Here is a 26,863-nt window from a genome sequence, read left to right on the forward strand (position 1 = left end):
TAGAAGGAGGACTTTATTAGCAGAACACTTTGTTTTATGTATTCACTTAAACCCTATATACATAGGGTCCCCCAAGGGTCTATACTCTTCTCCCTCTGCACCAAATCTCTTTGCCAAAAATAGCTGATCTACAAGCTGTGAGCTTGGAGATCAGCTATTTTCCTGGAATCTTTGCCCCAGAATATGGACGCTAGGGTTCATGTGGTTAAATGTGCAATACAAATACATGTACCTTGTTTTGAGAAAAGACATGGTGCTATTGTAGTCACATGTGGATTAGATGCATTTCACACACGTTACGTATATAAAACAGACATGCCTTTTTCCAGGTATGGGGGCCTTCCTCTGACATATCACAGAGATGGTTCCATCGGCTGCCATATCCAGTGTGATCTCCCACTGCAATGAGTTACTGGCCCTCGCTGTACGAAAGGTCACACCTTTCTTCACCGTTGCTCTGTGAAAAGTCAAAAAGGAAAAAGGTCAGAAAACCGTAGAAATGTAAAATGGCCTGCGTTCAATGCAAACCAGTTTCACATTAATGTTTATTTTTTCCACTGTTCAATAAGCTCTATGCACAACAGCCATATTGGTAAGACATTGGGCTGCTTCCTTCCTTCCTTCCTTCCTTCACAGGTGTTCTCAAATGTTTTAATTTCAAGGACCCCATAACTCTGAGAGTGTACAAATGGAACCAAATGGACCCCTTATGGGTTCATTTGGTTCCATTTGAACACTCTCAGAGCTACAAACCCGTAAGGGCCATTTGAAATCCCCTCGAGGAACCATGAGGGTCCCTGGACCCCACTATGAGACCCACTGGTGTAGCAGAGTCTTTCCAGTGAGCCAACTTGCACAATAACAGCACCCTGACTCTGCTTGATCAGAATGGAACACAACTTTAATCAGTGTCATTGGTAACACCTCACCACAAGGAACCACAAGGGAGTAAGGAATTTCTTGCCAATATGGCTGCTGTGCATAGAGCCGATTGGTACATACAGTAGTGTGAAGTGAACAACTAAACAAGTATACATATTGGAGTTACATTAACTTCATACTTTTGAGAATGTGTGTTACACTGATACATTGTTAGAATTCCAATGATGTTTACTGACTGCTAACTTTAATGCGGACAATCCAAAGGATGTACTGTAGGTGATTAAGTCTATTATTCATCCAAGCTGTTCCTAAAAAAGGTTAAGAACCCCAGGGTCCCTATTCTTATTCATAAGAAGGTGTGAACATTTTGGGAAAAATAGGCTAATATTATGTGAAAATAAACGATCTACAAGCTCACAACTCATCACCTTGTGAGCTTGTACATCGTCTATTTCGTTATTTCGTTATTTTGGTTATTTGAAGTATATAGGGATAAAGTGGTTATATACATCCATCAACAGTTTCCAATTGATAAGTCTTCCATTGCCCTCACAGCCGTATTAACACAGGCCTAGGCCCTAGACTATATGGGGCCATGAACTATTCTCATTGCACAGACTTAGAAGAACAGTCAATCACAGACCATTCTGCTCACGGAGCAAGTCCAACCCCCCCACCCCCAGGAAACCTTTCATTACAGAGGAGATAACATTTCATTTGAAGGAGAGACGAGCGTATCTTTCCTAAGGCCCTCTTTGTAATGGCCATGCACACATGGTTATTCATACTGTACTAATAGCCTGTAAGACTTTTTGGTCTCTCATTTGTAAATGGTAATCAGTATGCAGCTGAACATGCACACTGTCCCAGTGGACAAAGTAGAAATAGCATGCAGAATCATGTTAATGAGCTATTCTTCTGTAAGTACAAGACTTACGATCAAGCAAGGCCAGGGAGTTGAGACGTATGCAAAGATCCTGTCCAGGCCTCTGAAGATTCTTTTTGTGCATATAAAATGGCATAAACCCATCACTAATTATCATCACTTTCTCACTGTAGTCTGCAGCCTAAATAAATAAATTAACTCGAGTCAAGTTGTTTCTGCAGCCCAAAATAAATGAACTTGAGTCAAGTTGTTTCTAATGGCACAGGAAAACAACCATCCATGTAATTCCTTACTTTTCATCTGCATACAAAGTCGTGTTGGTATATCTCTGAATGATTGAGGTAAACATTGTGGCTGTAAAACAATGTTGAGTGTATTATGAGTCCCTGAGGGGGTTTACACCACGATGCAGGAAACATCCATCTGACACCGAGCACTTCTTCTTGGGTAATTGTGCGTGTGTTTATGGGGGCATGGTGCGTGCGTGCGTGCGTGCGTCCCTGCGTGCGTGCGGGCGCGTGTTTGTGTGTGCGTGCATGCGCGCGCGTGTGTCTACAAATGTTGAGGGAAATCTCAAAGTCATTCAGTAAGTGGAGGGAAGTAAATCAGGGTGTTTGTACAGTATGTGTGGCTGCATGCATGTTTGTGTGTGCACGACACGTGTACATGTATTTGCATATACCATACACGAGAACACTAGATAGAGGGCTCAAAGTTCCACTAATCTTGGCATGAAGGTTTTTACATTACAGCCACTGTCATACTGTACAGTAGCACTGTTTGAGATAACACAGTGCCAGAGTGCCTTCATGTCACTGCTAGTCTACTCCTCGAAATTGGCATTTGCATGAATCGCACATAGCCTACTGTATGAATTTCCATACTTTTATAACTAGTTTCCATGCTGCAACTTTCACATACATACACTGAGACACACGAATCACCTTGAATTCTAAACTGTAACAGCAGCAAGTGAAAGGCAAACCAAGTTGGTCTTGTGTTTTGTTTGTGCTACTGTTGTGAATGAAGGTGACCGGATTCATACTGTGAATGATTAGTGAGAGTGACGACAGGGAATGGAGAGGGTTAGGCTGGCCATTGTTAGCAGTCACACGGTTCCCCAGAGACAGTGTAAGCGATGCACATATTGGGCAAGGACACGCTGGGGGAGAGTAGAGAGGAGTTCAGGTCCTTCATTAAAAACTGGGGCTGCAGCATACTGTATGTGGACACCAGTATGAAACATGAGGTGAAAGGCAGAAAGGAAGTAAACATACCCTTTACCCTCCAGCATTATATAATAGTACACAGTGGAAACAGTTGCAATGCTACAAAAATATTGTTGCTTATCTTCAACTCTTAAAATGTAAGTTGCATACCCACACTCCCTCACATATACAAATATATATACACAAGGCTGAGGCTGCACGGGGGGAAAAAAGGAAGTGCCTATTGCAATGTTTAATGCAATGTTGAACTTTTCTTCAACATTGGTGTTTAATACAATCTCCAAATCAAAGAGCCAGGTTATTCCTGTGCTGTGCAGAATTCCCGGCCCACAAATCAGGTTGTGTCAGCGAATACTTACACTTTTTATTATATCTAAGCCACACCTAAGCATCGTATTTCCCTACTTCCCCACAGTTCTTGCACATTTCTAAGTGTTGAAAAGAAAGAATGTTGAAAAGTCTGTATCCACGTGTATTACAATTAGTATCCCAAATACAATATTCAAGTGAGAGAAGGCAATATCACAATCAGGATATGAGTTTTTTTTTTTTTGTTCAATATCGTGCCACCCTATCTCAGCAATCCACCATCGATTCAGCAAAAAATGCAAGAACCACTGCACTGAGGGCAAACTGTTTCATTGCATTACTTTTGGTTTTCAATTCCATTGTGCAAGTCTTTGCATAATCCTGACGGTTTAGACCCCATGAACTCTTATACACAATTTGATCAATTTCTATCTCCTGAGAAATAGGGCTGAAATGACATCGGAAAATAATCTAGTTGTGATATCTCAGACCAATAATGTGAATGCATTTCGATTTGCAATTTTATCTTTTAAAGTCAAGCTTCAATTCTGTTTACAGTAGCCTATAACTACCACAACATTAGATAGGCTGTTAAAGGACCATAACCTTGTCATTGCATGTTAATTAGCCAGCCCACTGACTACACTACTACCCATTGTCAGCGGGTACTATGTACTGTACTATGATGTCAGTGTCTGTTGTCAGAGTAATGAGTGCAGTACCCGTCATTCGCAGGCAATGGCCTTTACTTTGCATTGACTTCACTAGTAATTGTGATGCACACCGTTTCCAGAGAACCACTGATTTGACCAAATTCACACTCGGCCGTGCACTCCAGTGGGTTACATTTGTGTAATTCATGGAAGCTTTTCAAATTAATCCATGCCTTCAGCTGCATTAAAATGCCACAATGAAGTAACTTTGACAAGAATAAAGGTGAGGTAAATTTCACTGTGATGGATTACCTATCTCAAGCATGTTTCAAGCACATTGATTTACATAATTATCATTCTGAAATTAATGAGAAAAAAATTGCTTCTTGGAAGGTCAAGACAACATAAAATTGTCATCAGTAATGTAAAGTACACAGTATATAACTTCTAGACAGTGAGCTAAACATTAAAAAAGGTATGATACTTTTGGTACACATTTGAGGGTGAAATGAAAATTGTACTACTTGATTCATGGACCAACACTAGAATACCTTTTTTATGCAATTAATTCGCAGTAGGTTCATATTGTGATTTTTTGTATTAATTGTCCAGCCATACTGGGAAATATTTACAATGTGGGAAAATCAATGATGTGAGCATGACAACACATTTGTATTTAGTGATGGAAAAATCTCAGAGAACTGTTAATCTAGTTATGGCTTCTGAAAAAGTGAAACTCTCTCTCCCTCTTGATAAAAATACCCTTGTGTGTTGAGCTGAGTGGGGCAGGGGTTTTAACTAATAAAAAGTGACAGTAACAAGAAGACTTATCGCAAGCCCTTTCTCCTGCTCCACTGACTTTAAGGAAAGCCCCCTTGTGATGGTGCAAGAAAGAAAAGTATTTGAAAGCGAGAAGCAGAACTGGGGCTTTTGTTAGCAGGCATTGAGGGGGCAGTGGGCAGGGAGGGAGGCACTAGGGCAGGGAAGATGGATGGCTGTGGAGACTGGAGCTGACAGTGTGTAAGGAAGGCTGCTCTCAGGTGCTGCACCTGCCATCCGTCTCACTTTTGACCAGGCAAGGCATGAGTGAGGGGCACAGTGGCTTCACATTTTACATACTCTTCACTCACTTACCCACAAGCCTGCACTTGGAAACACGCACGCACGCACGCACGCACGCACGCACGCACGCACGCACGCACACACACACACACACACACACACACACACACACACACACACACACACACACACACACACACACACACACACACACACACACACACACACACACACACACACACACACACACACACACACACACACACACACACACACACACTCACACTCTACGGACAGAAACACATTGTCGCTGTCGGGCAGAAACCTTCTATCTCCATACTTCATCGTTTTGTGTTTTTTCATAAACTAATGACCTATATTTCATATGCTGTTTGCCTTGTGTGATTTTACATTTTTATTGAATGATCATTATGCACGAAAACATACAACTGCACACAACTGCATACAACTGTCAAAAGGACAGGCACGGCCCGGACGTCTGGCGTAGCGGTCCGGGCACCTGGGCTTAATGTAGCCTGACAGCGCATTGCGAGTTCGAGTCCCGATCCCGACGGCCTTTGCTGCCTTTCCTGTCAACCTACTGTCCTATCAATAAAGACATAAAAAGCCCAAAAATAAATCTTTAAGAAAAAAAGAACAGCCACAAGAAAGCTTAAGACCTTATGTTGTTTCCACTGCAAAAATGTATATCTTTGAAAGATGTCCACCTATAATGATACGCCCGAAATAGGGACGTTCTAACCCTAAGAGTTTTCTGAAAAACGTATGATGCTATATAGCTAAAATTCAAAATGACACAGAAGCTTTCCCAGCTTTAATGGGTTACCGTTAAGCAGTCTAACGTAGGCACAGCACACCTGTGCATACATACACAGGTAGTCACACAAACATTAATGTGCAGAATAGGCGCACGCACACGCACACACACACACACACACACACACACACACACACACACACACACACACACACACACACACACCGATTCAGAGAGACAAGCGCACATGACCCTCCCTCACCTCTGTCACATACACTCAAAGCAGCCCATGGCACCCCGGCCTGCACCAGTCAGTATTGTATTTTTCCTTCTCTTATTGTGGGCAGTTTTCTCTCAACTTAATTTCAAGGATCACAAAGCCTTTACATGACCTTCCGCACAGAGAGAAAAAACATGTGAACATTCAATCACCCTGACAGCATATACCTGAGATATGGGATACAGAAAAGGCGTATGCTGTGTGCCACTGTATGGAAACATACAACAACATATTGTATGTTTAGTGCATCCACTTAAAACAAACAACAGCATCAACAAAGAAATACAGGTAGAGCAACATTATGCCATAAACTGTTAGTCCGTCAAAGTCAAGTCATCATAGTCTGTTGTCAAATAAAAACCTCCATAGTTCAATATGGGATTTATATTCTGTGTTAAGCTATGCCGGATATAGGCCAGATGCACTTGAACATCAAGGCGGCCATAAAAGGTGCAATATGGAGTTAGTAATTGCTCCACTGATGAAATTAGTGGCCCCATATTTGGCTTTGTGGATGTATCTCAGCAGGGCCATGGTGCCACTAGTGAACCCCAATGCAATCAGAAACAGATTAATTATGCAAGCAAATGTCCATGGTGTAGCCAGCCTGATGGCCTGCCATCAACAGCGTGTTTGTCATACTTAAAGAGCACTTTAGAGAGTCGAGGAGACTTTCGGGCCAATGTTACTGCCAGATGGACACATCCAAAGCGTAGTAAGTGGATGTAAATGTCCTATTTGTCAATTATGAGGTTCCCCGACAAGAGCTTTTACACTATCCTGGTGATCAAGAAGCTCTGTACAGGTTTTTGTTTCTTTAACAAATTACATTTCAATGAAACAGATTTACCAAGAATTCTAGTGAAATATTGTAGGCTTTTAAGGGTTGCTACAGTATAAATTAAAAAGCAAAGATTGTATAGCTCTGGGGAAACTGTAGTGTAATAGTACAAAGGCTAATGTATTTAGGCAAGCTAATTGCCCTTCAGGTAAATAGTATTGCAGTAACCTTAAGCAAGAAGCACTCAGTGGATAGCTCTCCTACTCCTACCCATATTGATGACATCTGTGTCTCTTAGCTTCAGACTAGCCTCCTAGTACAGGATATTCATCCCATAACCTGGAGGGACGGTGGATCTAAGATTATGAATTCACAATAAATACATAAGTAAATAAGTAAATAAATGAATGATTGAATGAATGAATAAATAAATACAAATATAAGTAAGTAAGTAAGAAATAATCGGGAATTGAGTACTGTAGCCTACTGGCAGTGTGCACAGGAAATTTGATGCTGATCAGTGTAGTGGTTTGCAAGACTAACCATGGACACACAGACAGGTCACACATGTTGGAGAAACCAACATGTGTGACTTGACATTGGTTTCTCGATCTTCTTCGCATTTGAGTGTCCCTTGACTCCAGCTATAGGCCCCAATAACATGTTCATGGTGCTGATGAGATAGTATTAAGCATAGCCTAATGCAGGGGTAGGCAACCTTTATTATCAAAAGAGACATTTGTGACCCAAAGAATTTAAAAAAAATCTATCTGGATCCACAAAATATGTTTGCTTTATTTATTCATTTGTGCTTTTTCTGGTCTTTCAATATTACTTTTTAATTGTTTGCTAATTTCTCAAAGGAGATCAATTATTTTCCTTCAATAATTAGTTTCTTATTTTTAGCTGGTGTACTAGGCGATACTTTTTTCTTTACAATAGGGGAATGTGAGAATAACTTTATGCCTACTACAATAATAAATTATAATTAAAATGTAAAAAACCCCAAAGAAAACCTCTTATTCCTTTAATACTTCTTTGCCCAAGCAACTGGGATCCACGGGAGAGGGCCTAATAAGCCACACGCGGCTCTAGAGCAGCAGGTTGCCTACCCCTGGCTTAATGGGACAATCAGACAGTGATGAAGCACACAGACAGCTGAGCTAGGGCCTGCCAATGACTGGAAAACTATACCTGCATGTGACATACTGTAGCAACAATAAATGAGTTGTTTATTTTTTATGCAAGCATTCTTTTTTTTCTTTTTTTTTGCAGAGACAGATGCAGCTACAGTAGCATATTGCAAGCAGTCACAAGTTGTCCTTTAACATGATGTTTAGTATTCAACACCTGTCCTAAGAGTAGGTTAATATACACATTGAAAGTGCTTTGTTTTTATTTTAAGGTACACATATTAGCCATTGAAGGGGTATTTCACTTTACAACACGTCTGGGGTAATTTTCATGTCTATTCAGGCTTTTTTTTCTAAGTTGCTTGATTCAATATTTTGTTATTTCACATAAAGTTGATCAGACACAGTCACACCCCCCCTTCCTATACATTATAAGCCCATTCTACTTCAAGCTCCATGTTAATCACGCTGCTACACTCATTGAAAACACACGTCCCTGGTTATATGGTGACTGATTGTCCTTCTAATGCATGAGGAGACCGTTTCAATTAATTCTTTCATGCATGAATTTCATAGATTTCATGCATGGATTTTATGCAACATTACATTACAGAAAATAAAATAATGAAATAACTAATAAAGAAATTACAGTCACTCCACCGTACGTGTTAATAATTATTACATTTTGCTTCAACCGCCAATAACCTACCAACTTCTAATCTGATTGGCTCCTGAAGTCCTTTTAGTTTTAACAGTAAATATAAAAGAGTTCTATCTGTTTTGCACTCTTTCAGTCTTTCATTGTTTTCTTTCAAGTTCATTTTTGCATACCTTTAAAGTTGAATCCATCTAAAATGCCTCAATCTGTGTGTGTGTGTGTGTGTGTGTGTGTGTGTGTGTGTGTGTGTGTGTGTGTGTGTGTGTGTGTGTGTGTGTGTGTGTGTGTGTGTGTGTGTGTCACACATCTCGAGAACCGTCCCACCGATCGGGTTCAAAATTGCCGAATCACAGATTGACGATTGGGAATGTCGGTCGAAACCAAAAATCCAATAATCTCTGTATCTGTCTGTCTGCCTGTCTGTGTCTTTTTTATGTCCGTATATGGAGATCCCTGATGTCATCAATATGATGTCATAGTACTCACATCTGGCCTCCATGAAATATGATAATGGCTCCTGCTATAAGTACTCTGACAATGGGTACTCTGACAATGGGTACAATGGGTATTGCATATGGGTATTGCACACTCTTGGTCAGTAGAGGGGCATGCGTTCCAGACAGGCATCATTCCCAACAGGTATCGGTCTATACAGTTATACATTCCACTCAAACACTAAAACAAATTACTTTTTAATCTGCTCTGAGGAAGGCAGGTCTTGCATACTTTATTTTGGAGTGCCGCTTTTTCCACTTCGGTGGTATTTGATTATGTATAGCTGAGCACCCACTGCCTAAACTAAAAAGGCATCCAGAGGAAGCACACCTGTTTTTCTACTAAAACATATAAATGTAAAATGCTATATTTTACTCAAGTTATTATTGCTGCCCTCAATGTAAATTTAAATTACAAAAAAATCTTCCTAGGCCCTTAGTTTACTCTCGCATTATACTGTATGATCCAAAGTAGCCTAAGTATGCAACAACGTTTCACAATTTGAAAAAAAGTTACATTCCTTTTTTCAAATGTTCCTGACATAGTTAAAGGAATCAAATAGGCCTACCGTATACTCAAATCAAAATGTACAATTGACTAATACATGGTTCAACTTCTCAAGTGGGGTCCAGGGACCCTCAGGGTTCCTTGAGGGGTTTCCAAAATGGTCTGTAACCGTGAGTACTTGAAATTTAAACGTTTGAGAACCACTGGACTAACATGAAGAGAATGTATTTGAGAGCTGCTGATAGACCATCATTCACGAACTAGAATGAGTGTCCTATAATAAAGCAATAAGCCACATGAGGCTGTGGTTTACTGTGATTTTAGAACAGCTAAGGGGCGTTGTTAAACCCCCTTAGCTGTTCTAAAATTACTGTAAACCATGGCCTCACGTGGATTAATTGCCTTCATAAAATGGCTACTACATATACAGTACTACAGTACCTGGCAGGGTTTCATAAAATAAACACACAGCAACAAAAAATGCAACACTTTATCGATAACAAATAATCTTTCTTCTGCTAAGCAATGTAGTTCTTCAGTGTGACTGACATTAAGCAGAATCGTTGCCAGGCAACACACACTGACGCAGCAACACACAGATGTAGTGGAAAGCATGCTTAAACTGGCATAAAATTGATGGAGAGGATAGTTTAGCTCCGTTTTGGTGATTGTCTTAAATTCAATAGCCAGATCTTTCTCAGCACGCAGCGAACGGACAACATAATCTATTTAATTGTCTTGACTTTTCCAGCTCTTTCATTTCTATCTTAATGTTCTCCTTTTTAAACTTCCTCCTATATCCTGTCCATCTCCTTCCACCACTCAGCCATAAATAGTTCACTCTCACTATGAGACAAACATACTGCTCAGTATAATAACGTTAGCCTCTATTATCCTACAGTACATGTCACGGAGACCTCTGGAGAGATACTGCACTGTTCTGCTACTGCTCTACAACAGTACTACAGATGAACCCAATCACACTGGAACACAGTAAGATGGGAATCCTGCCTTGAATTAAGTAGAGGTTTTTCTATAATATCTGTTTCATACATACAATAGCACGGCATCAATACAAACCAGGAGGAAAAGCACACCCATTAATGTTCCTCTCACAGGATAATGACTAACAAGACACTCATCTGATTCAGGCCGATGACTAAAATGTTTGAAAAGCTCTGAATGTCATTCTACCAAGCTCATGTGTTTTTCCCCATTTAATAAGACATCTACAATATTCTCAGAAAGATGGGTAACCTCTGTCATAATTTCTGGGATATGCAATAATCCATTCAAAATCCCATTTCCCCCAGTATTCTCTTTTCTTTTCTACCAGGAAAGGATTTATGCAAGTAGAAGCATATTAGGGAAGGGGACTAACTACTAATCCTTTGAGAAGAATTGCTCATTGAATTCTGATTGGCCAATTAATTAAAGATCCATTGAAATGACAGGCCACTCTGCGGTGAGATTTGAAATTACATAAATATCTAAACAGTGAATGACAATGGAAAGTGTACCATCTATATCTGTATATGAATGTAGAATATGCTAATATCTAATTTGCACAGTTACATCATTATCTATTTCTGTAGCAATGCAAGCTCCTATACCAGACAAGCAAAGAACAATGGCTTACCTAAGAGTGAAGTTGACAAGCCGAGCAGAGCTGGCCATGAGTATGTAGAACGTAGCAATATCAGTCTTCTTCAGGGGCTTTGAGGAGGTCCGTATAACAATTGCATTCCCCAGCTTGAGTCTGGAAAGGGTTGCCATTCCTTTGGGCACCTGCAGGAGGAGCACACTGCCAATCCTCTGCATGGGGGTGACTGGGATGTACTCAGCCCGTTGTTCTGAGCTGCCCCACTGCCCTCCTCCGTCCATCACACTACACTCCCCATTGACCCTGGGCCGGGCCTGGTAGTATACTTCTACGGGGTTCCCAGAGGTCGGACCCAGCCTCTCCCGGCTGGTGCTCTCAGACCCTGGAGCAAACCAGCTCAAATCAGGTGCCAGCTCAGCCATGCATGTGCCCCTCTCACCCCCCACGGCACATGAGCCCCTCACCTCCTGGGTTTGCCAGAAGGCGTACACAGTCACACACGGCAGCGCATCTGTAGGCCCATCTCTGCTGCCCCAGTCCCTCCCTGCCACATAGAACAGAACCCGCACTTTAGGCTTAGAGGAGAACACCTTCGGAGTCAGCAAAAAGGACTGGATTTTCCAGTTGTAGGTAAAGACCCCCGGGGCATTGAAGAGCCTCACAGACTGAACTAAGTCTAGGGGCACGGCCTGCTCTGTGGACTGAGATCCATAGCTGACATTGACAAGAGGCTGTTGGCTGGCTCGTAAGATGACAAAGGGCTGTGTGTGACTCTGCATGCTGAAGTTCCTCATGAAGTCCTGCCCAGCCTCTTTCAGGAAGAAGTAGTCAGCATCACGAACCTCGTAACTGACTGGCAGGTAGACAGGGAAAGGCACTGGGCTCTTGGGATTGTCTGTCAACTCCCGACTGTCCAGGTCTGTAGAGGAAAGATATACATTACTATCACATACAGATATACAGTACAGGTATACAGGTGCGCACGCACGCGCACACACACACACACACACACACACACACACACACACACACACACACACACACACACACACACACACACACACACACACACACACACACACACACACACACACACACACACACACACACACACTTGAGGAGTATTGCTATGGTGGTAAGTAATGCTCTACTTTCACTGAAAAGAGGAACATTGACAAAGGCCTTTACTGGATTAATTGGAGGTGTTTAGGGTGGTGCTAACAAAAAAATGCATTTTCATTTGTGAGTATTGTGTTCAGTAACCCAAATACTTCTGAAACTACAATTAAATTAGAGGAATTCAGCTGTACAACAAAATAAATATATATAACACAACCAACTTTTTGGGACTTCATTATTGCTGAATCAAAAATAAATGAAAGGTAAAGTCAGGCCAAAGGAACAGCTGAATAGGGATGATTATGCTACAAGGCCACTGACTTAACTTAAAATTCCAACGTAATATTGCAACGTATAGCAAAAGAAACCTGGGACTGTCATGGTTTCTAAAGCATCATCTACTAGGGCTGTAGTAGCATGAGGGAGAAAGCATGAGATAAATCCTCTGCAATACAATCTAAACCCATGTATTAAGCATTAGAATTTAAAGAGGTCATAGAACATCGAGGTTTTTTATATGTTTATTCACTGAAACCTTCTACTATGGGCATGCAGGAAAGATAGCGATATAATGGGGGCAAAGGGTCCGGATTAAATGGATTTAATTCCTGTCAGGTAGTTAGGAATCCCTATCAGACCCACTATCTCTGGGATGAATAACGGAACAATGGAGCGCACTGCATGTAAATAATACGATGACAATAATATAGATTGTAAGCCTAAAGGGAATTACAGGATAAACACAATGGATTGTACCAAATGAAGTCATGGAATAATAATGCACAGTGGAGTGACCTTTAGGTGTTGTATCTGAGGTTGAAGTGTGTAAAATCCAACCAACAGCATTCTCATTGGAAATGAGAAGATGGGGGGTTGGTGGGTCATCATGCATACTCATTAAGCATTCATTTTGATAGATTGTACAGATTACAGCAGCTGACCTGAGCATGTTTTGTTTACCTGCTGGCTAATTACCCTACATGTTGAAACACAGGCGAAGCATTGCCCCATTACGGTAGCCTCGCGTAGCCAGACTATATCACTGCGTGGATATGAGTCTGGTGCCTCTATGAGGATATGTTTTTTCCAAGGGGGCGGGATCAAAACAATGGCTCTGTACGCAATTGGTTAGACCTACAACCAACTACCAATCACAGTCTCCCATATTTCAATATTGGGCCCTGATTGGTTACTCACGTCTTCTGGAGCAGGAAATGGATTCTCTATGGAGCGGTGCTAGACCCAAATCGCAGAGTGCAATGTTTTTTTGCACTCGCAGATTCGTCTGGTCCCAGGCTACCATTACGGCAGATTATCTCGAAATGTTTGAAGCCGCCAAGCCGGGAAAAACACGGTCCAAAAAATGGCTTAAAGGGTGGACCTCTGATGTCACGCTCATGTCACCATGACTCAGCCATAACCATATAAGGAGTTCGAAAAGCAGCTACGCCCAAATATGGAGTGTTTTGTCTAACCTCAAAGTGTTGTCATGGTATCAGGCGCAAAAAATCACTCTGTTCCATATACTGTATGGGCACATACTGATGACATGAGAGATCTCCATATAAGAGGGAGAAGGACTGACAGATAAAGAGATCTCCATATATGGGCATAAAACGGACAAGGACCGACCGATATATACAGAGATCTCCATTTACAGTATGAGCATATCAGCGTGCCCATATATGGGCATATACTGATGACATCAGGGATCTCCATATATGGGCATAAAGGAGACAAGGACTGACAGATACAGAGATATCCAGTTCAGGTAGGCACGGAAGGCAGGAGGTGTACATTGCTAGCTCACTCTCCCCGGACCCCCCTCCCCCCCATTCATTCGCTAATAACAAGTTAATTCATACATACACCCACAAGTCAGTCTGTCTCTCCAAGTTCAACCTCACTTCATTCTTCATTCATGCCTATATATGGGCCTGGCTGGACGGTTGGTTGTCCTGCCTTCGGGGCTACAGTCTCCACACACAACGGTAGAGACAATGCTAGCAGAGAGTGGGCTCAACGGTGCAAAGTTGTTTTCGCAGTTGTGGTCTCAAAGTCTGCATATCATAGTTTGGGTGCGCACAGGTATGGATGGACTGGTACGGTATATAGTTTTGCAATCTACCGTCGCAATGCGACAAATTTGTTTAAAATCTAAATGTCAAATAGTGAAAAAAGATGCCGGGGAAACATCTGTCACTGATGACTCCCCCCCCCCCCCCCAATGAGCAGGGCTTGGAGCGTTTGTTATGGAGTGTACATCAGCCGTGTCCCCCATGGTGGATGTTTGATATGTCTCTGCTCCCTGATTTTATCTTCAGAACTTCCCCTGGGGAAGAGCCTAGGAATTGGACAGCTCAAACAATAAACAGCATTATATGTCACACAGTCAAGATGTCAACACGCCACGGCACCAATAGGAGCCATGCTAACACATGTCTGTGTGTCATGTCTGTGTTCAACACAGGCCAGTGTGACAGATGTGCTGGTTAATACCAGCCCTGGCAGCAGATCTGCTTTGAATTTATTTATTTATTTTACTTGTCTCCCAGTCTCCAGCAACACACTTGTCACTTTTTACAGTGTGACTTTTAACGGGTCATCCCCACTCTGCTTCCTTTTTTTCCCGAAGACCAGACATCTTCAAAATCCTCAGGAGGGCATCTACATCATTGCTTGTGAAAACATGCTTGAAGGTACAGTATAGGCCTAGTGAACAGCATCCTTTTGCACACTCCATTTCTGCTGTCTGACAAGAAGTTAGCAACGTAAAGAGAGGCATTCTTCCCCCAGCGGCACCGTTTCATTTATTTTGACAAGCAAGCAATTTAAGGAGAACTTAAACGGCCCTCTCAACATGGCAGCCCTGCCCTCAGCTGATAAACAAGAGAGCAAATCCACTCCCCCATCTGTTCCAGGCAGCCTTTCCAAATCACTCATCTCGGAGGGACTCTGAACTTCTCTTCCTTTTTGGCCGCCAACCCAGAAGGCGGCATCAACATGTGCCTGTCAACGGTGTGCTGGTAAAGATGCTCACCTCTGGAAAAACACACATACTCTTGTTGGCCTGGAATTGAATCCTGCCAACATCCTTCCTTCCTGCTGCGTCTCCCTGTCAGCCGAGCCTACTGTCTGCCTCAAGACTGGTTGGAAAAATAATTGGAGCGGTGAATGAGACCGCCATGCAGACCCTTCCAACACACTCTGGCCGTGGACATGCACTGTGTCCACATTGGAAGCTTCCACTGTACAATAATACTGTATAATAATACTTTCATTATCGCTTTTCTATTCATATTTTCCTTGAAAGAGTATGTCAGCTAAATGCATTCATAGGGTGGAAAACAAGAGGCAGTTTCCCCTTTGAAGCCATATGCCAGGCTTACAGTGATATGTCAGGTTAATCAAATCTGTCAAATGGATTGAAATGTTTATCCCTTCCAGATTAAAATTGTCTCTGTGTTATGGTGGTTCAGAGTTTTAATCCAAAACCAGATATAATTTCAAATTCATTGGAAGAGATTAACAGCTGGTTGTCAAAAGATATTTTATAGCACAAAATCCAAGCTTATTGGATGTGTAAATAATGTCAGTGGTTTATTTTGTTTAACAAAGTAAAATACTTTTACAAACTACACACTACACTACACTTATGTAATTGTGATTCAGAATAACAAACTTACTGTAATCACTAAGCTCATTTAAAGCATTTAAACAGAGATGTTCCTTTGCACAAAAAATTGAATCTACAAATGGTAGAATGCTTTGGAGATGTCAGTCATGCAGACTGTAATGTTAATCGAGGTCTACGCTTTCTGATTACAATGGCATCACTGGTTGTTGGTGCAAAACAACAGCTTACAACCAAGGCTGTCCTTTTATAACAGTTTGAGTGCCAAGTAATTTCACTACCACTGTGCCTAATGAAACGCTTCCAATAAACAAATCACTGTGTGGGTCTCACAAGCTAAAGAGTACATTCTGATTTACAGTCCATTAAAAGCTTCTATACTGTACCACTTGGTTTGTCACATGCAGAGCGACTTCCTTTTCATTCCATATAGCATTCTTTGCCTATTATCACGTATGCAATTAATCTTTGTATTATTCAATTACTAAGTACAAAGCCTGAGCAACCCCCATGCATTCTAATGCGCAGTAATGACTTTTACCATATGTGCAAAATAGCTTGCAGAAAAGATCTGACTTCAAATGGCATCAAGGAGGCCTGCCGTGGATGTCTGCCTGTTACGCCTAATGTATACTTTGTTGCACAATGGTGGAAAACAATATTAAATCGATCAACTTTCGCATTGTTCAGCAAAGCATAAATTAGGCATTACACTATAGCAAAACACATGTTTGTGGTTCAAAATGTCTCTAGATGCTTTGTAACAACAATGCTAATTTTGTATTTTTTGTGTCAAGGTTTGTTTGGTCCATGTTTGCCATTAAATTGTGTAAGACTTGGTCGCATACAACTGCAGAACTGGGCATAAGTTCGTTCCAGTGTAAATGACAGGGCTAAACATGATGAACGAAGCACTTCCTAAACAAATCTCGTTAAACAATATCACTGGAATTCTCTTGAATAGCATTATACTCTTATCATATGATATATACACACTAGGTACATACAAACATGTCAAACAGGATGCAACAATGGTGGTATGTATAGGGAGACAGGTTTAAGATAGAGGAAAAGGGAAGGGAATTGAGATAGAAAGGAAAAGAAGGGCAGATAGAGAGGAAAAGAGGAGGGAGGCCTATGCAGAAGTTGCTGTGTCCAGTGAGATTCTTAAAGCTGCTTTTAAAAAGCAGTCTTATTATGATTTCTCTCTTTTGATCATCCCGTTTTATCCGTATAAATCAGCCAGTCTGTAATCCCTGGAAATAGCTATCTTAGGGTCAGTTATAAGCTTTAGGCTACAGTAAATGCTATGTCTTCCCTCACGTGCACTTACAGTTGTTTACTGTTTTTTTCACATCTGAAAATGCTACTGTACCCCAATCTTAAACCAATAGACTTCCATTGGGGGGAATATTGGATCTCACATTGTGTAAATACAAAGTATTAAGGGAAGGTTCAAAATATTGTAGGCCTACTTTCCCCCCGCCTCATTTTGTACCTTAGGTTCAATCAACAACTCAACAGCAAATGAACCTCATAGAATGTCTGTGTCATTAGCTTCATCACTAATGAGATTAGACCCTGTGTTCCAATGAAGTCCCTTCTTCCTACAAACTATTGTAGGCTAGTAGAGATTACACTTCAACTCTTCAAAGAAACTGGCTGGTGGTGTTTTTATGTGCCTGGAGAGGTCAACAGCCACCCAAGTTAACCCCACTCAAAAAGGTCAACTCTACAACAGGAGGTAAATTCTACAGTAGTAGAACTATTTTCATCAAATTCAATCATTACAATTGGTGTAAAGTAACTATAAGTACATTTACTCAAGTACTGTACTTAAGTACAATTTCGAGGTATTTATTTTTTACTTTGCTGGAGTATTTCCAATTGCCAATACTTTTACTTTTAATCCAATACATCTCAGAGGCAAATATTGTACTTTTTACTCCACTAGTTAGGCTACTTTTGATTAACAAAACATACATTAACCACTTCAGCTACATTTCTGCTATTTGAAAATAGCCGATCTACAAGCTCACAATGTGTAGCTAGCTATGCATACATTATAAGCTTGTAGATTAGCTATTTTCAATATACTTTTACTCAAGTAAAATTTGAATTCCGGACTTTTACTTGAAACTGGGCATTTCTACATTGCAATATTGATACTTTTACTTAAATAAAAAATGTCAGTACTTTTTCACCACTGCACACCTTGCATGATCGTTTAACCGTTACAGTTAGGATACTGGAGTACTGCGTTCACAGTAGGCAATTTGCCTGCCATTCTCAATCCAAACGACATGTCATTGATGAATTCTATGGACGGACACCTACCTTGTGTGAGAACTGTCACGATTGTCGCTAGGAGCACATGTACGATCCTCGAGCTATGATGACAGTAGAAGCTCATTTTGGCACGCGGAATGGTCCAATATTCCATAAAAGTCATCCGAGTTTTCCTTTTAGTTTCAGCAGCTGTGGAGCAGGTCATATACCTAGCCTACATTTCTGTTCACATATACTTGTGAACTAAATGACACCTGTGGGAACAGCATGCAGTGCAGTCCGTGCTGTAAGGTAACATTACATGACAGGATGAGGTTCGAGTCCCCCCAATGCGTAAAAGTTGTGCGTAAAGAGCAATGATGTGTCTCTCGGAATAAAGACGGTGTTCAGTCAACGGGCGTAAAAACCTTACAAGCGTAACGATAGATAAAAATAAATTAAATTAAAACCAATAAAAAAACATATATCTAAATCTATTCATCATTAAAATGTTTTTTCGTGTTTTTTTTTTGTTTTTTTTACAAAGTCACGATTCAGTCCTATTTCCCCACGCAGCAGCGTCCATACATATTCCACAGCCTGCCAGCCGCCGTTGGGTGAGTCACTATATATTAAACGGCTGTTAACAGATCACTGACTGTCCTGTGTGTGAAATCCTCTGTGGCACTAAACCCATCAGCTGTCACAGTCATCCGGTGATAAAGCGTGGAAGACAGTCCAATGCGCTGGGAGGATTTAAGTGCACGTCGCACGAACGTAACGCGAGGCTGTAATAAGGTAATGATCATCAGAGTGGGGTCATCATATGTGTGGTCCACACACACGGACAAATGTGTTCGTGGCAAAGACCTGTCCTTGTCAGTGGCAATTTTTTGATTTTCTGTTTTACACTCCATATAATGTTCTTATTTTTATAATACCCAATTACTGAATGTCAAGTCTCCAGGGTTCATATAAATGAATCGTTAATTTCTGACATTGTTAAATTAATTACTTATTATCTATCATAGCCATGCATGCGCCTAGCCTGTGATTAGACTTCAACCAAACTAAATAATGTCTTAACTATTAGCATAATATGGCCACTTACCGGAAACTAACGGGCAGAAATGAATGCCGATAGCCTAATATCAATTATTTCACTGGTGTAATGCAATAGGCTACACATTTGCAGGTGAAAGAAATCAAGTCCATAGCAAAAGTACTGATTGTGCCTTTTTTCACCTGGGATCTCAAGTCTGATTTGGGGGATTTTCTTTTTTTCATTTAATTTTCTTTGTTTTTTAAATTTCGGCATTGTGAGTGTTAACTGATTCATAGAGGTGATATTTGGTTTCTAATAGTTTGAATTAGCCATTAGTGGCCAATTAGCATCAGGCGGATTTTTAGTGCCCTCTAATGGTTGTAAGGTGTTAGAGGTGCAGTAAGCAATGAATGATTTTCTTTTTATAAAAACAAGAACGTATGACATAGATGTCAAGTAGGACGGTAAAAGTGCCTGTACTGTATGTCTGTGGGAGGCGTTTTTTTTTCGAGGTCAGGCCATATTATGGCATATAGTGGATAGTGGGATGTGTGATGCGTGTGTTTTCTGCCACATAGTTGATTGATGTGGCCATCATTGTTAGTCATAATGTATTTGTGAATGTAGGCCTATATAAATGTGACAGAGGGCCCAGAATTGGGCAGTGAGCAAAACACTCTTGTACAGATGAGTTGACAGGAAATACAAAAGAGTAAAATGCGTTAAAGCAAAAAATGCTAGCAAGTAAAAAGAAAGAGGAGTTCATATAGATGAGTTGTGGTATGATGTTTTTATATTGAATGAGCAGAGCAGTTTCTTTGCAGCAAAGCTATTGCCCGTTGAAAATGGCTCGTTTTCACCCCAAAAAAAAGTGTTTTTCAACAAGTCTTAATACAGGAATGGACGGAAGGGACGTTTTTTGGGATGACGTCACATCCGTCGATTCCTTCTAGCAGAGTCGAGGGATCATTCCCAAGTTGCGCTAGAGCGCCCTCTTCTGGATTTGTTTTTTAAGGGCGTAGATCTACATTTATGGCACTCAACGGTTGGATTTGAAACAGCGTAGATCTACGTCCTTGGCACTCAATGTGTTAATATATTTAAAATCATGTGAAATATTAAATCGTGTTGTGCTTGTGGTCACTGATTAGGGATTGATTTATGTACTTTGATGCATTAGATGTGTCTGTCTTGGCCAGTTAGCTTGCTGCAGCTAGCCTGCCATTGTATAGTTGTTGTAAACAATAACATCCCATCCCCAATACACTGTATTCAGCAAGTTAGGAACACACCATGACATCCGAGAATAGAAACGCTTGTTTATCGGGTAATCCTTGGCTGTCGTGGATCCACAAAGCCAGGTTTCGTGGAGTAGAAATTCCGGGTCCAGATCTCTGCTGTTCTGGTGCTTTTCTGGGTGGGGAACTGCTGATCTGGAACCAGTCCAGCATCCAATCCTATCCAAACTAAACAATGTCCACTTGTAAATGGTAAATAAATGGTAAATTGTGCATTTATATAGCGCTTTTGTCCAAAGTGCTTTACATTGGTTGCATTGCAGTGTGTTGGGTGTCCATATAACCAGTGTCCAAACTGACTAGCGAATGACCGCAGCAAACACATTACATGAATTGTGTTATTCCCGGTTACGTCAAAACTTTTTTTTTTTTTTTTTAACCTTTATTCAACCTGTTTTTAGGTCTATAGGTTGTTTTATCATGTTTATAGCGTTCCTTCCGTTTCTGCAACAAGACCACAAGGCCCGCTGCATCCATCTAGTGGCATTAAAAACAAGGGAACCAGGAGACCTGGTACTGCCAGACCCCTAATGGTTGAAATCTGAAAGGCCGGACTTCGCATGACGTGTGTGCAGAGGAAACGAGGGACAGACTGGAGGAAAAGAGGGACAAAAGAGGGACAGACCGACAAAGCCTCCTGTAGGCCGACCCCTTGGGTCTGGCAACAAATATAGCACCTGTCATTAACCTGACGTCCACTCTTTCTGCCGCAGGCCATTCTAGCCTTTTTTACAGCCGTGCCCCCTTTCCACAGCCACGCCCCCATTCCTTTTTTTCTTTTTTTCTCTTCTATTTGGACAGTTTAATGTTGTTTTGATTGAACAAATTAAAACAAAAGAGATAACAAACTTTCGTCTCTATGAAATAACTTAGCAAATTATGTGGCCTGACCGACAACACAATCTGCTTCTACAGTACTTGCAACTTGAAAACAGTAAATAACTAGAAAATGTGCTCCTCGGAGCACAGGTCTCCGCCAGTACTGTTCCTGATTAATCCTGTCGTACCTATTTATATTACATATTGTCACGTGTCACTTGACCAATGTTAGCTTGGCTGAGACGGACACACACACGGAGGGTAAAACTACCTACCTACCTACCTACCTAACTAAACAACAGTGGTCATCACAGTGATGGAAGCTCACTTCAAAAAATATAAATGATTTTAAATGAAGTGCGTGGTGCTATTTATAGGTTTTTATTTCATCATGCGTCTCGCTAGCCAATGAAAGCATTGGTGACAACATATTGTCACGTGTCACGTGAAGCTTGACCAATGTTAGTTTGGCTGAGACGGACACACACACACGGACGGACGGAGACGAAAACATACTCTCCACCATACTGGCGGAGACAATCAGCTGTAACCTAGGTGTCTGGATACATTTTTTGCCAGACCCAGGGGGTCGGCCTACATGAGGCTTTGTCGGTCTGTCCCTCTTTTCCTCTGCACACACGTCATGCGAAGTCCGACCATTCAGATTCCAACCACTAGGGGTCTGGCAGTACCAGGTCTCCTGGTTCTAGTTTCCCAAGAACAATGAAATGCCACAGTATACCGTAGGGAAAGTAAGTGTTTTGTCTCTGGAGGACGGCCTGTAGGTTTATGCCTCAGCAGTGGTGGGGAGAGCTCTCACGAAAATGGTTTTGGTGTTCAGACACTTCACGGAGGAATCGTCTGGTAGCTCCTGAGTAAGGTCCTGATTCAGGTAGAGTTTGAGTCGTCTGTTCCGGAGCCCAAACACCTTGGCAGTCTCTGCCAGCAGGCCTGCGTGGTTCAGCCCGTTGTGACCCACTGGGTTCTCCAGAAGGAGGGTGGCAACCTTTCCAGTCAGGCACTCGGCTGGCTGTGCGTTGCAGAGTAGCAGGTTGATATAGGGACAGAGTAGGCCATCTGTAGTGGGGGCGGGGCTAGGGGAGGAGCCTGGTGATGTCACTGACAGAGTTGTACCACTGAGAGCCTGAAGGTCTGATGCATTCTTCAACTCAGTCTTGCCGTTGAAGAAAGAGAGCTGGGTGTTGTTGGTTCCAAATACACTGCTGCACACCTCCCGAAGCTTGTTCATACCCAGTCTGTTGTCTCCAAATGGGTTCTCCAAAAGAACCACCCCCTCTTGTTCCTTGTTCGCAAGTTTTACCCTGAGATTGACATAGGAGCAAGCAGGTCTATTCAGATTAATATTGGGAGCTGAAGACCCCTTCAATATGGTCAACTCCAAATCTGAGCCCTTCAGCTGAGTCTTCTCATCTATGAGGCTGACGGTGGAGGGGAGAGGGTAAGGCAGCAGGGGAGCTTTAATGGTGGCTCGGATGAACTCTGTGTGAGCCTGGATCACAGAGTCCAGGTACTCCCCTGCTGGCAGGCAGCGGTAGTACACTGTTATTTCATCTGAAGGCACCAAGTGTCCCTTTTTTCGTAGCTTCTGGATGCGGTTGATGACCTCTCTTGCCACCCCTTCATCCAACATGGACTGATCTGAGGATACATCCAACAGCACCAACACCTGTGCATCCGAGTGGGCCTCGTACTGCGCGGCTGTGCCAGAGCTCTGGTCAAAGGTGTACATGAGCCTCAGGTCATCCTTCTGAAGCTTATGACCGTCCACCATGATGGAGCCTGTCTTCTGGAAGGCCTCCAGCTGTTCATTGGTCAGCTCTTTGATGGAGGCAGTGACAGCTTTGAAGGCCCCCTTCAGCTTCTTGCCCAGCACCATGTGGTCAGGCTCTGCCCTCAGACGAATCCCATACTTGTCCTTGTCAGTCGATAGAGTCAGCTGGCGCACATTCAGCTCCTCCAGGATGTATTTTTTCAGAGACTGGATGTCTTCAGGGTCCTGGTGGTCCTGGTGGATCACAACGACTTCCTTCAGAGGGTACTTTACAGGTAGTGTTTTCCTGTCTCGGATCACTCTGCCCAGCTCGATCACCGACTGCATCTGGGAGACTGCGCTCTCAATGCGCTTGTTAATCAAATCCTCCCTGACTTGGGGCAGCATGAGATAGTGTATGCTGCTGCTGTCCTTCTCATCCACAGAGGCTGGGTCAATGAGGTGAACCAGGTTCTGGTACATCCTCTCTGTGATGAATGGAGTGAAGGGAGCCATCAGCCTGCACATGGAGAAGAGAACGCTGAAGAGGGTCTTGAGCGCCCACAGGCAGTCCCCAGCACCACTCTCTCCCTTGAGGCGGCGACGGTTGGTCCTCACGTACCAGTTGGTGAGCATGTCCACAAACTTGACGAGCCGCGGCACCACAGTGTACAGACGGTATGCGTCCATCTCCTCCTTGAAGAACTGGATGAGAGACTGTGTGAAGGACTGGATCCATTTATCCATGATGTTATCACTCTTTGCTGTGTCTGTCTCATTGTACAGGAACTGGTCGTCCTCCTCCTTGTTCAGCCGATGCACATTCTGCACCAGGAAGCGATAGGCGTTGTACCAGGGCAGGAACACGTCCTTCAGCACGTCACGCACGCCATCCTCCTTAAAACATAGGTTCTCTGCTCTGACTACTGGAGAGTTTATCAGATACAGTCTGAGGGCATCTGCTCCATATTCCTTCATTATCAGTCCTGGATCTGGGTAGTTTTCCTTGCGCTTGCTCATTTTCTGTCCATCGCTCGTCAGCACCAGTCCATTGACGATGACATTCTTGAATGGCGGCTTCCCAAACAGAGCCGTGGACAGCACCAACAGGGTATAGAACCATCCTCTGGTCTGGTCAATGCCCTCAGCAATGAAGTCAGCAGGGAAAGTGTCCTCGAACTCCTTCCTGTTTTCAAAAGGGTAGTGAGCCTGGGCGTAGGGCATGCTGCCGCTTTCAAACCAGCAGTCAAACACCTCCGTCACCCTACGCAGCTCGCCCTTACCACACCGTGATGAGATGGTCAGGTGGTCAATGCTCTCCCGATGTAGATCAGTTACTCTGACTCCTGTCAGCTCCTCCAGTTCTCCTATGGATCCTATACACACCACCTCTTCAAAGTCATCGCTGACCCAAAGAGGGATGGGGGTGCCCCAGTAGCGGTTCCTGGAAACTGCCCAATCACGTGCGTCCCTCAGCCAGTTCCCAAATCGCTTCTCGCGAACAAAATCTGGAACCCAATAGCATTTTCCATTGTTCTCCAGTAGTTTCTCCACCATGTGCTCCACTCTGACAAACCAGCTCGGGACGGCTTTGTAGATCAAAGGGGTGTCAGACCTCCAGCAGAATGGGTAGCTATGCTTGTAAGAGCTGGTATTGACCAGACGGCCGTTCTCCTTCAGCCACTTGATGATGTTCTTGTCTGCATCCTTGACATACTGTCCTACAAAGTCTGTGACCTCTGGAGTGAAGCAGCCTGAGGCGTCCACGGGGCAGACAGGAGCCTGGTCTCTCTGGATGATGCCGTACTCCATGCAGATTCTGTGATCATCAACTCCAAAGTACGGTGCCTGGTGAACCACTCCAGTGCCCTCCTCCTCTTTGACGTAGTTATCCATCACTACGTGGAACGCACCTTTCTCTCCACACTTGGAAAAGTACTGAAAGAGAGGCTTGTATTTCTTTCCTTTCAACGCCTTGCCTGGAAATTTGTCCAGGATGGTGTACTCGCTCTCAGACTTAAACAGAGCTCCAAGCCTGGCCTCCATCATAATGTAGGTTTGACCTGTTTTGTTGTCTGTAACCTTGACATACTGCAACTCTGGGTTGACACAGAGGGCCAGGTTGCTAGGCAACGTCCAGGGTGCGGTTGTCCAGGCAATCAGAGATACACCTTTGTCCTCCAGCAGTGGGAAGTTGACAATCACTGACGGGTCCTGAACATCCTTGTAGTTCTGGTTGGATTCAAAGTTTGAGAGGGGGGTGTTGCAGGCAGTGGAATAAGGCATGACCTTGACGCCCCTGTACACCAGACCCTTGTCATAAAGCTGCTTAAATACCCACCAGACAGTCTCCATGAACTCGGGGTAGAGAGTCTTGTAGTCATTCTTAAAATCAATCCATCTGCCCATTCTTCTCACTGAGATCTCCCAGTCATTGGAGTATCTCATGACAATGTCTCTGCACTTCTTGTTGTATTCAGCAATGCCCATCTTGGCCACATCGTCAGGCCCTTTGATGTTCCAGGTTTTGTCAATCTCATATTCCACAGGCAAACCGTGACAGTCCCAGCCAAAGCGTCGGTCCACATGAAAGCCACTCTGGTGGGCAAAGCGGGTGACAATGTCCTTTATGGTACCAGCCAGGATGTGCCCATAGTGGGGACGACCAGTGGCAAAGGGAGGACCATCATAGAACGTGTATTTGGGCCTGTTTTTGGACTGTTTGAGGCATTCCTGGAAGCAGTCCTTGTCCTTCCAGAACTGGAGGATCTTCTCTTCCTCAGAGGGAAAGTTGATGGATTCAGGGACTGGCTCCACCATGATCTCTTCGATGCTTCTCTCTATGTAAGTAGTTACTGTCTCTCGGGGTCGCTCAGGAAGCCACTCAACCAAGGCTAGCCCCCATTCCTTGCCAGACGTGTATATATACTATAAGTTCGGGCCTAGAGTTCGACACCTACGTGTCACTGCCAATGTCACTGCTTTTATTCCCATGTATGGGCTGATATAAGTATAACTATTCATAGGGGTGGGCAATATGGCCAAATTATGTGATTATCATCAACATTTTTGTGAGGCAGAATCACGATCCACAATCGTATCACAATTTATTTTTCATGTTGGTTTTTAGGATTATTATATGTATTAGTAATATTATTATTATAAGAGTGTGTGTATATATATATATATATATATATATATATATATATATATATATATATATATAGAGAGATTTTATTATTATTTTATTTTTTTGCAGTTGTTGTGCTCTCATGTGACATTCAGTGTAAGCTGCTGTAATATTTGCGAGTGAGTAGGCTATTGTAACTGTAGGACAACTGCTGGTCAATTATTTTGAGCAGACTGATGAAAGCCTAGTTTTCAACGGTTGTATTTACCATACAAAGGCATCAGAGTGATCTGGACAAAGATGTGCACCTTATAACTGCTTACTGTATGTGTCAGTTTGAAGGTTTTGGTTACCTACCTGCTGCTACATTGGGGCGAACTATTTGGCGGAGTAGTGTTTCCGCCTGGACGTTTTTTAATGACGCACGCTTAGCAAAAAGCTAAAAATCTCAGCTAATACCCTCCTTAAATCAAGTCATTATAAGACTATAAGGTGGTTAATAATGTTGTCTTTAGGATGTACA

The 26,863-nt window shown here is 42.6% G+C and overlaps 2 protein-coding genes across 2 annotated transcripts in view; both read right to left on the minus strand.

Moving 5' to 3' along the window:
* Positions 1-18,460, minus strand: part of LOC311043129 (transmembrane protein 132D) — a gene marked incomplete at its 3' end in the record, with an annotated part of 33,105 nt that extends 14,645 nt beyond the window's left edge. The window contains exons 1-3 of the mRNA XM_084054308.1: positions 18,347-18,460; positions 11,293-12,175; positions 320-457 (exon numbers count right to left, since the gene is read on the minus strand). Coding sequence (XP_083910434.1) covers positions 320-457; positions 11,293-12,175; positions 18,347-18,452 — 1,127 coding nt within the window. The 5' untranslated portion in view covers positions 18,453-18,460. The remainder of the gene's footprint in view (positions 1-319; positions 458-11,292; positions 12,176-18,346) is intronic.
* Positions 18,461-22,190: 3,730 nt separating this feature from the next.
* Positions 22,191-26,030, minus strand: LOC311043537 (isoleucine--tRNA ligase, cytoplasmic-like; the record flags this gene model as incomplete). Its single annotated transcript, XM_084054830.1, has 1 exon — positions 22,191-26,030. One exon carries the CDS (start codon positions 26,028-26,030, stop codon positions 22,227-22,229), a length of 3,804 nt encoding a protein of 1,267 aa, XP_083910956.1. The 3' UTR covers positions 22,191-22,226.
* Positions 26,031-26,863: the final 833 nt, after the last annotated feature.

Source organism: Gymnoscopelus microlampas (genome assembly GCF_963454915.1).
Source record: "Gymnoscopelus microlampas genome assembly, chromosome: 4".
Lineage (NCBI taxonomy): Eukaryota > Metazoa > Chordata > Actinopteri > Myctophiformes > Myctophidae > Gymnoscopelus > Gymnoscopelus microlampas.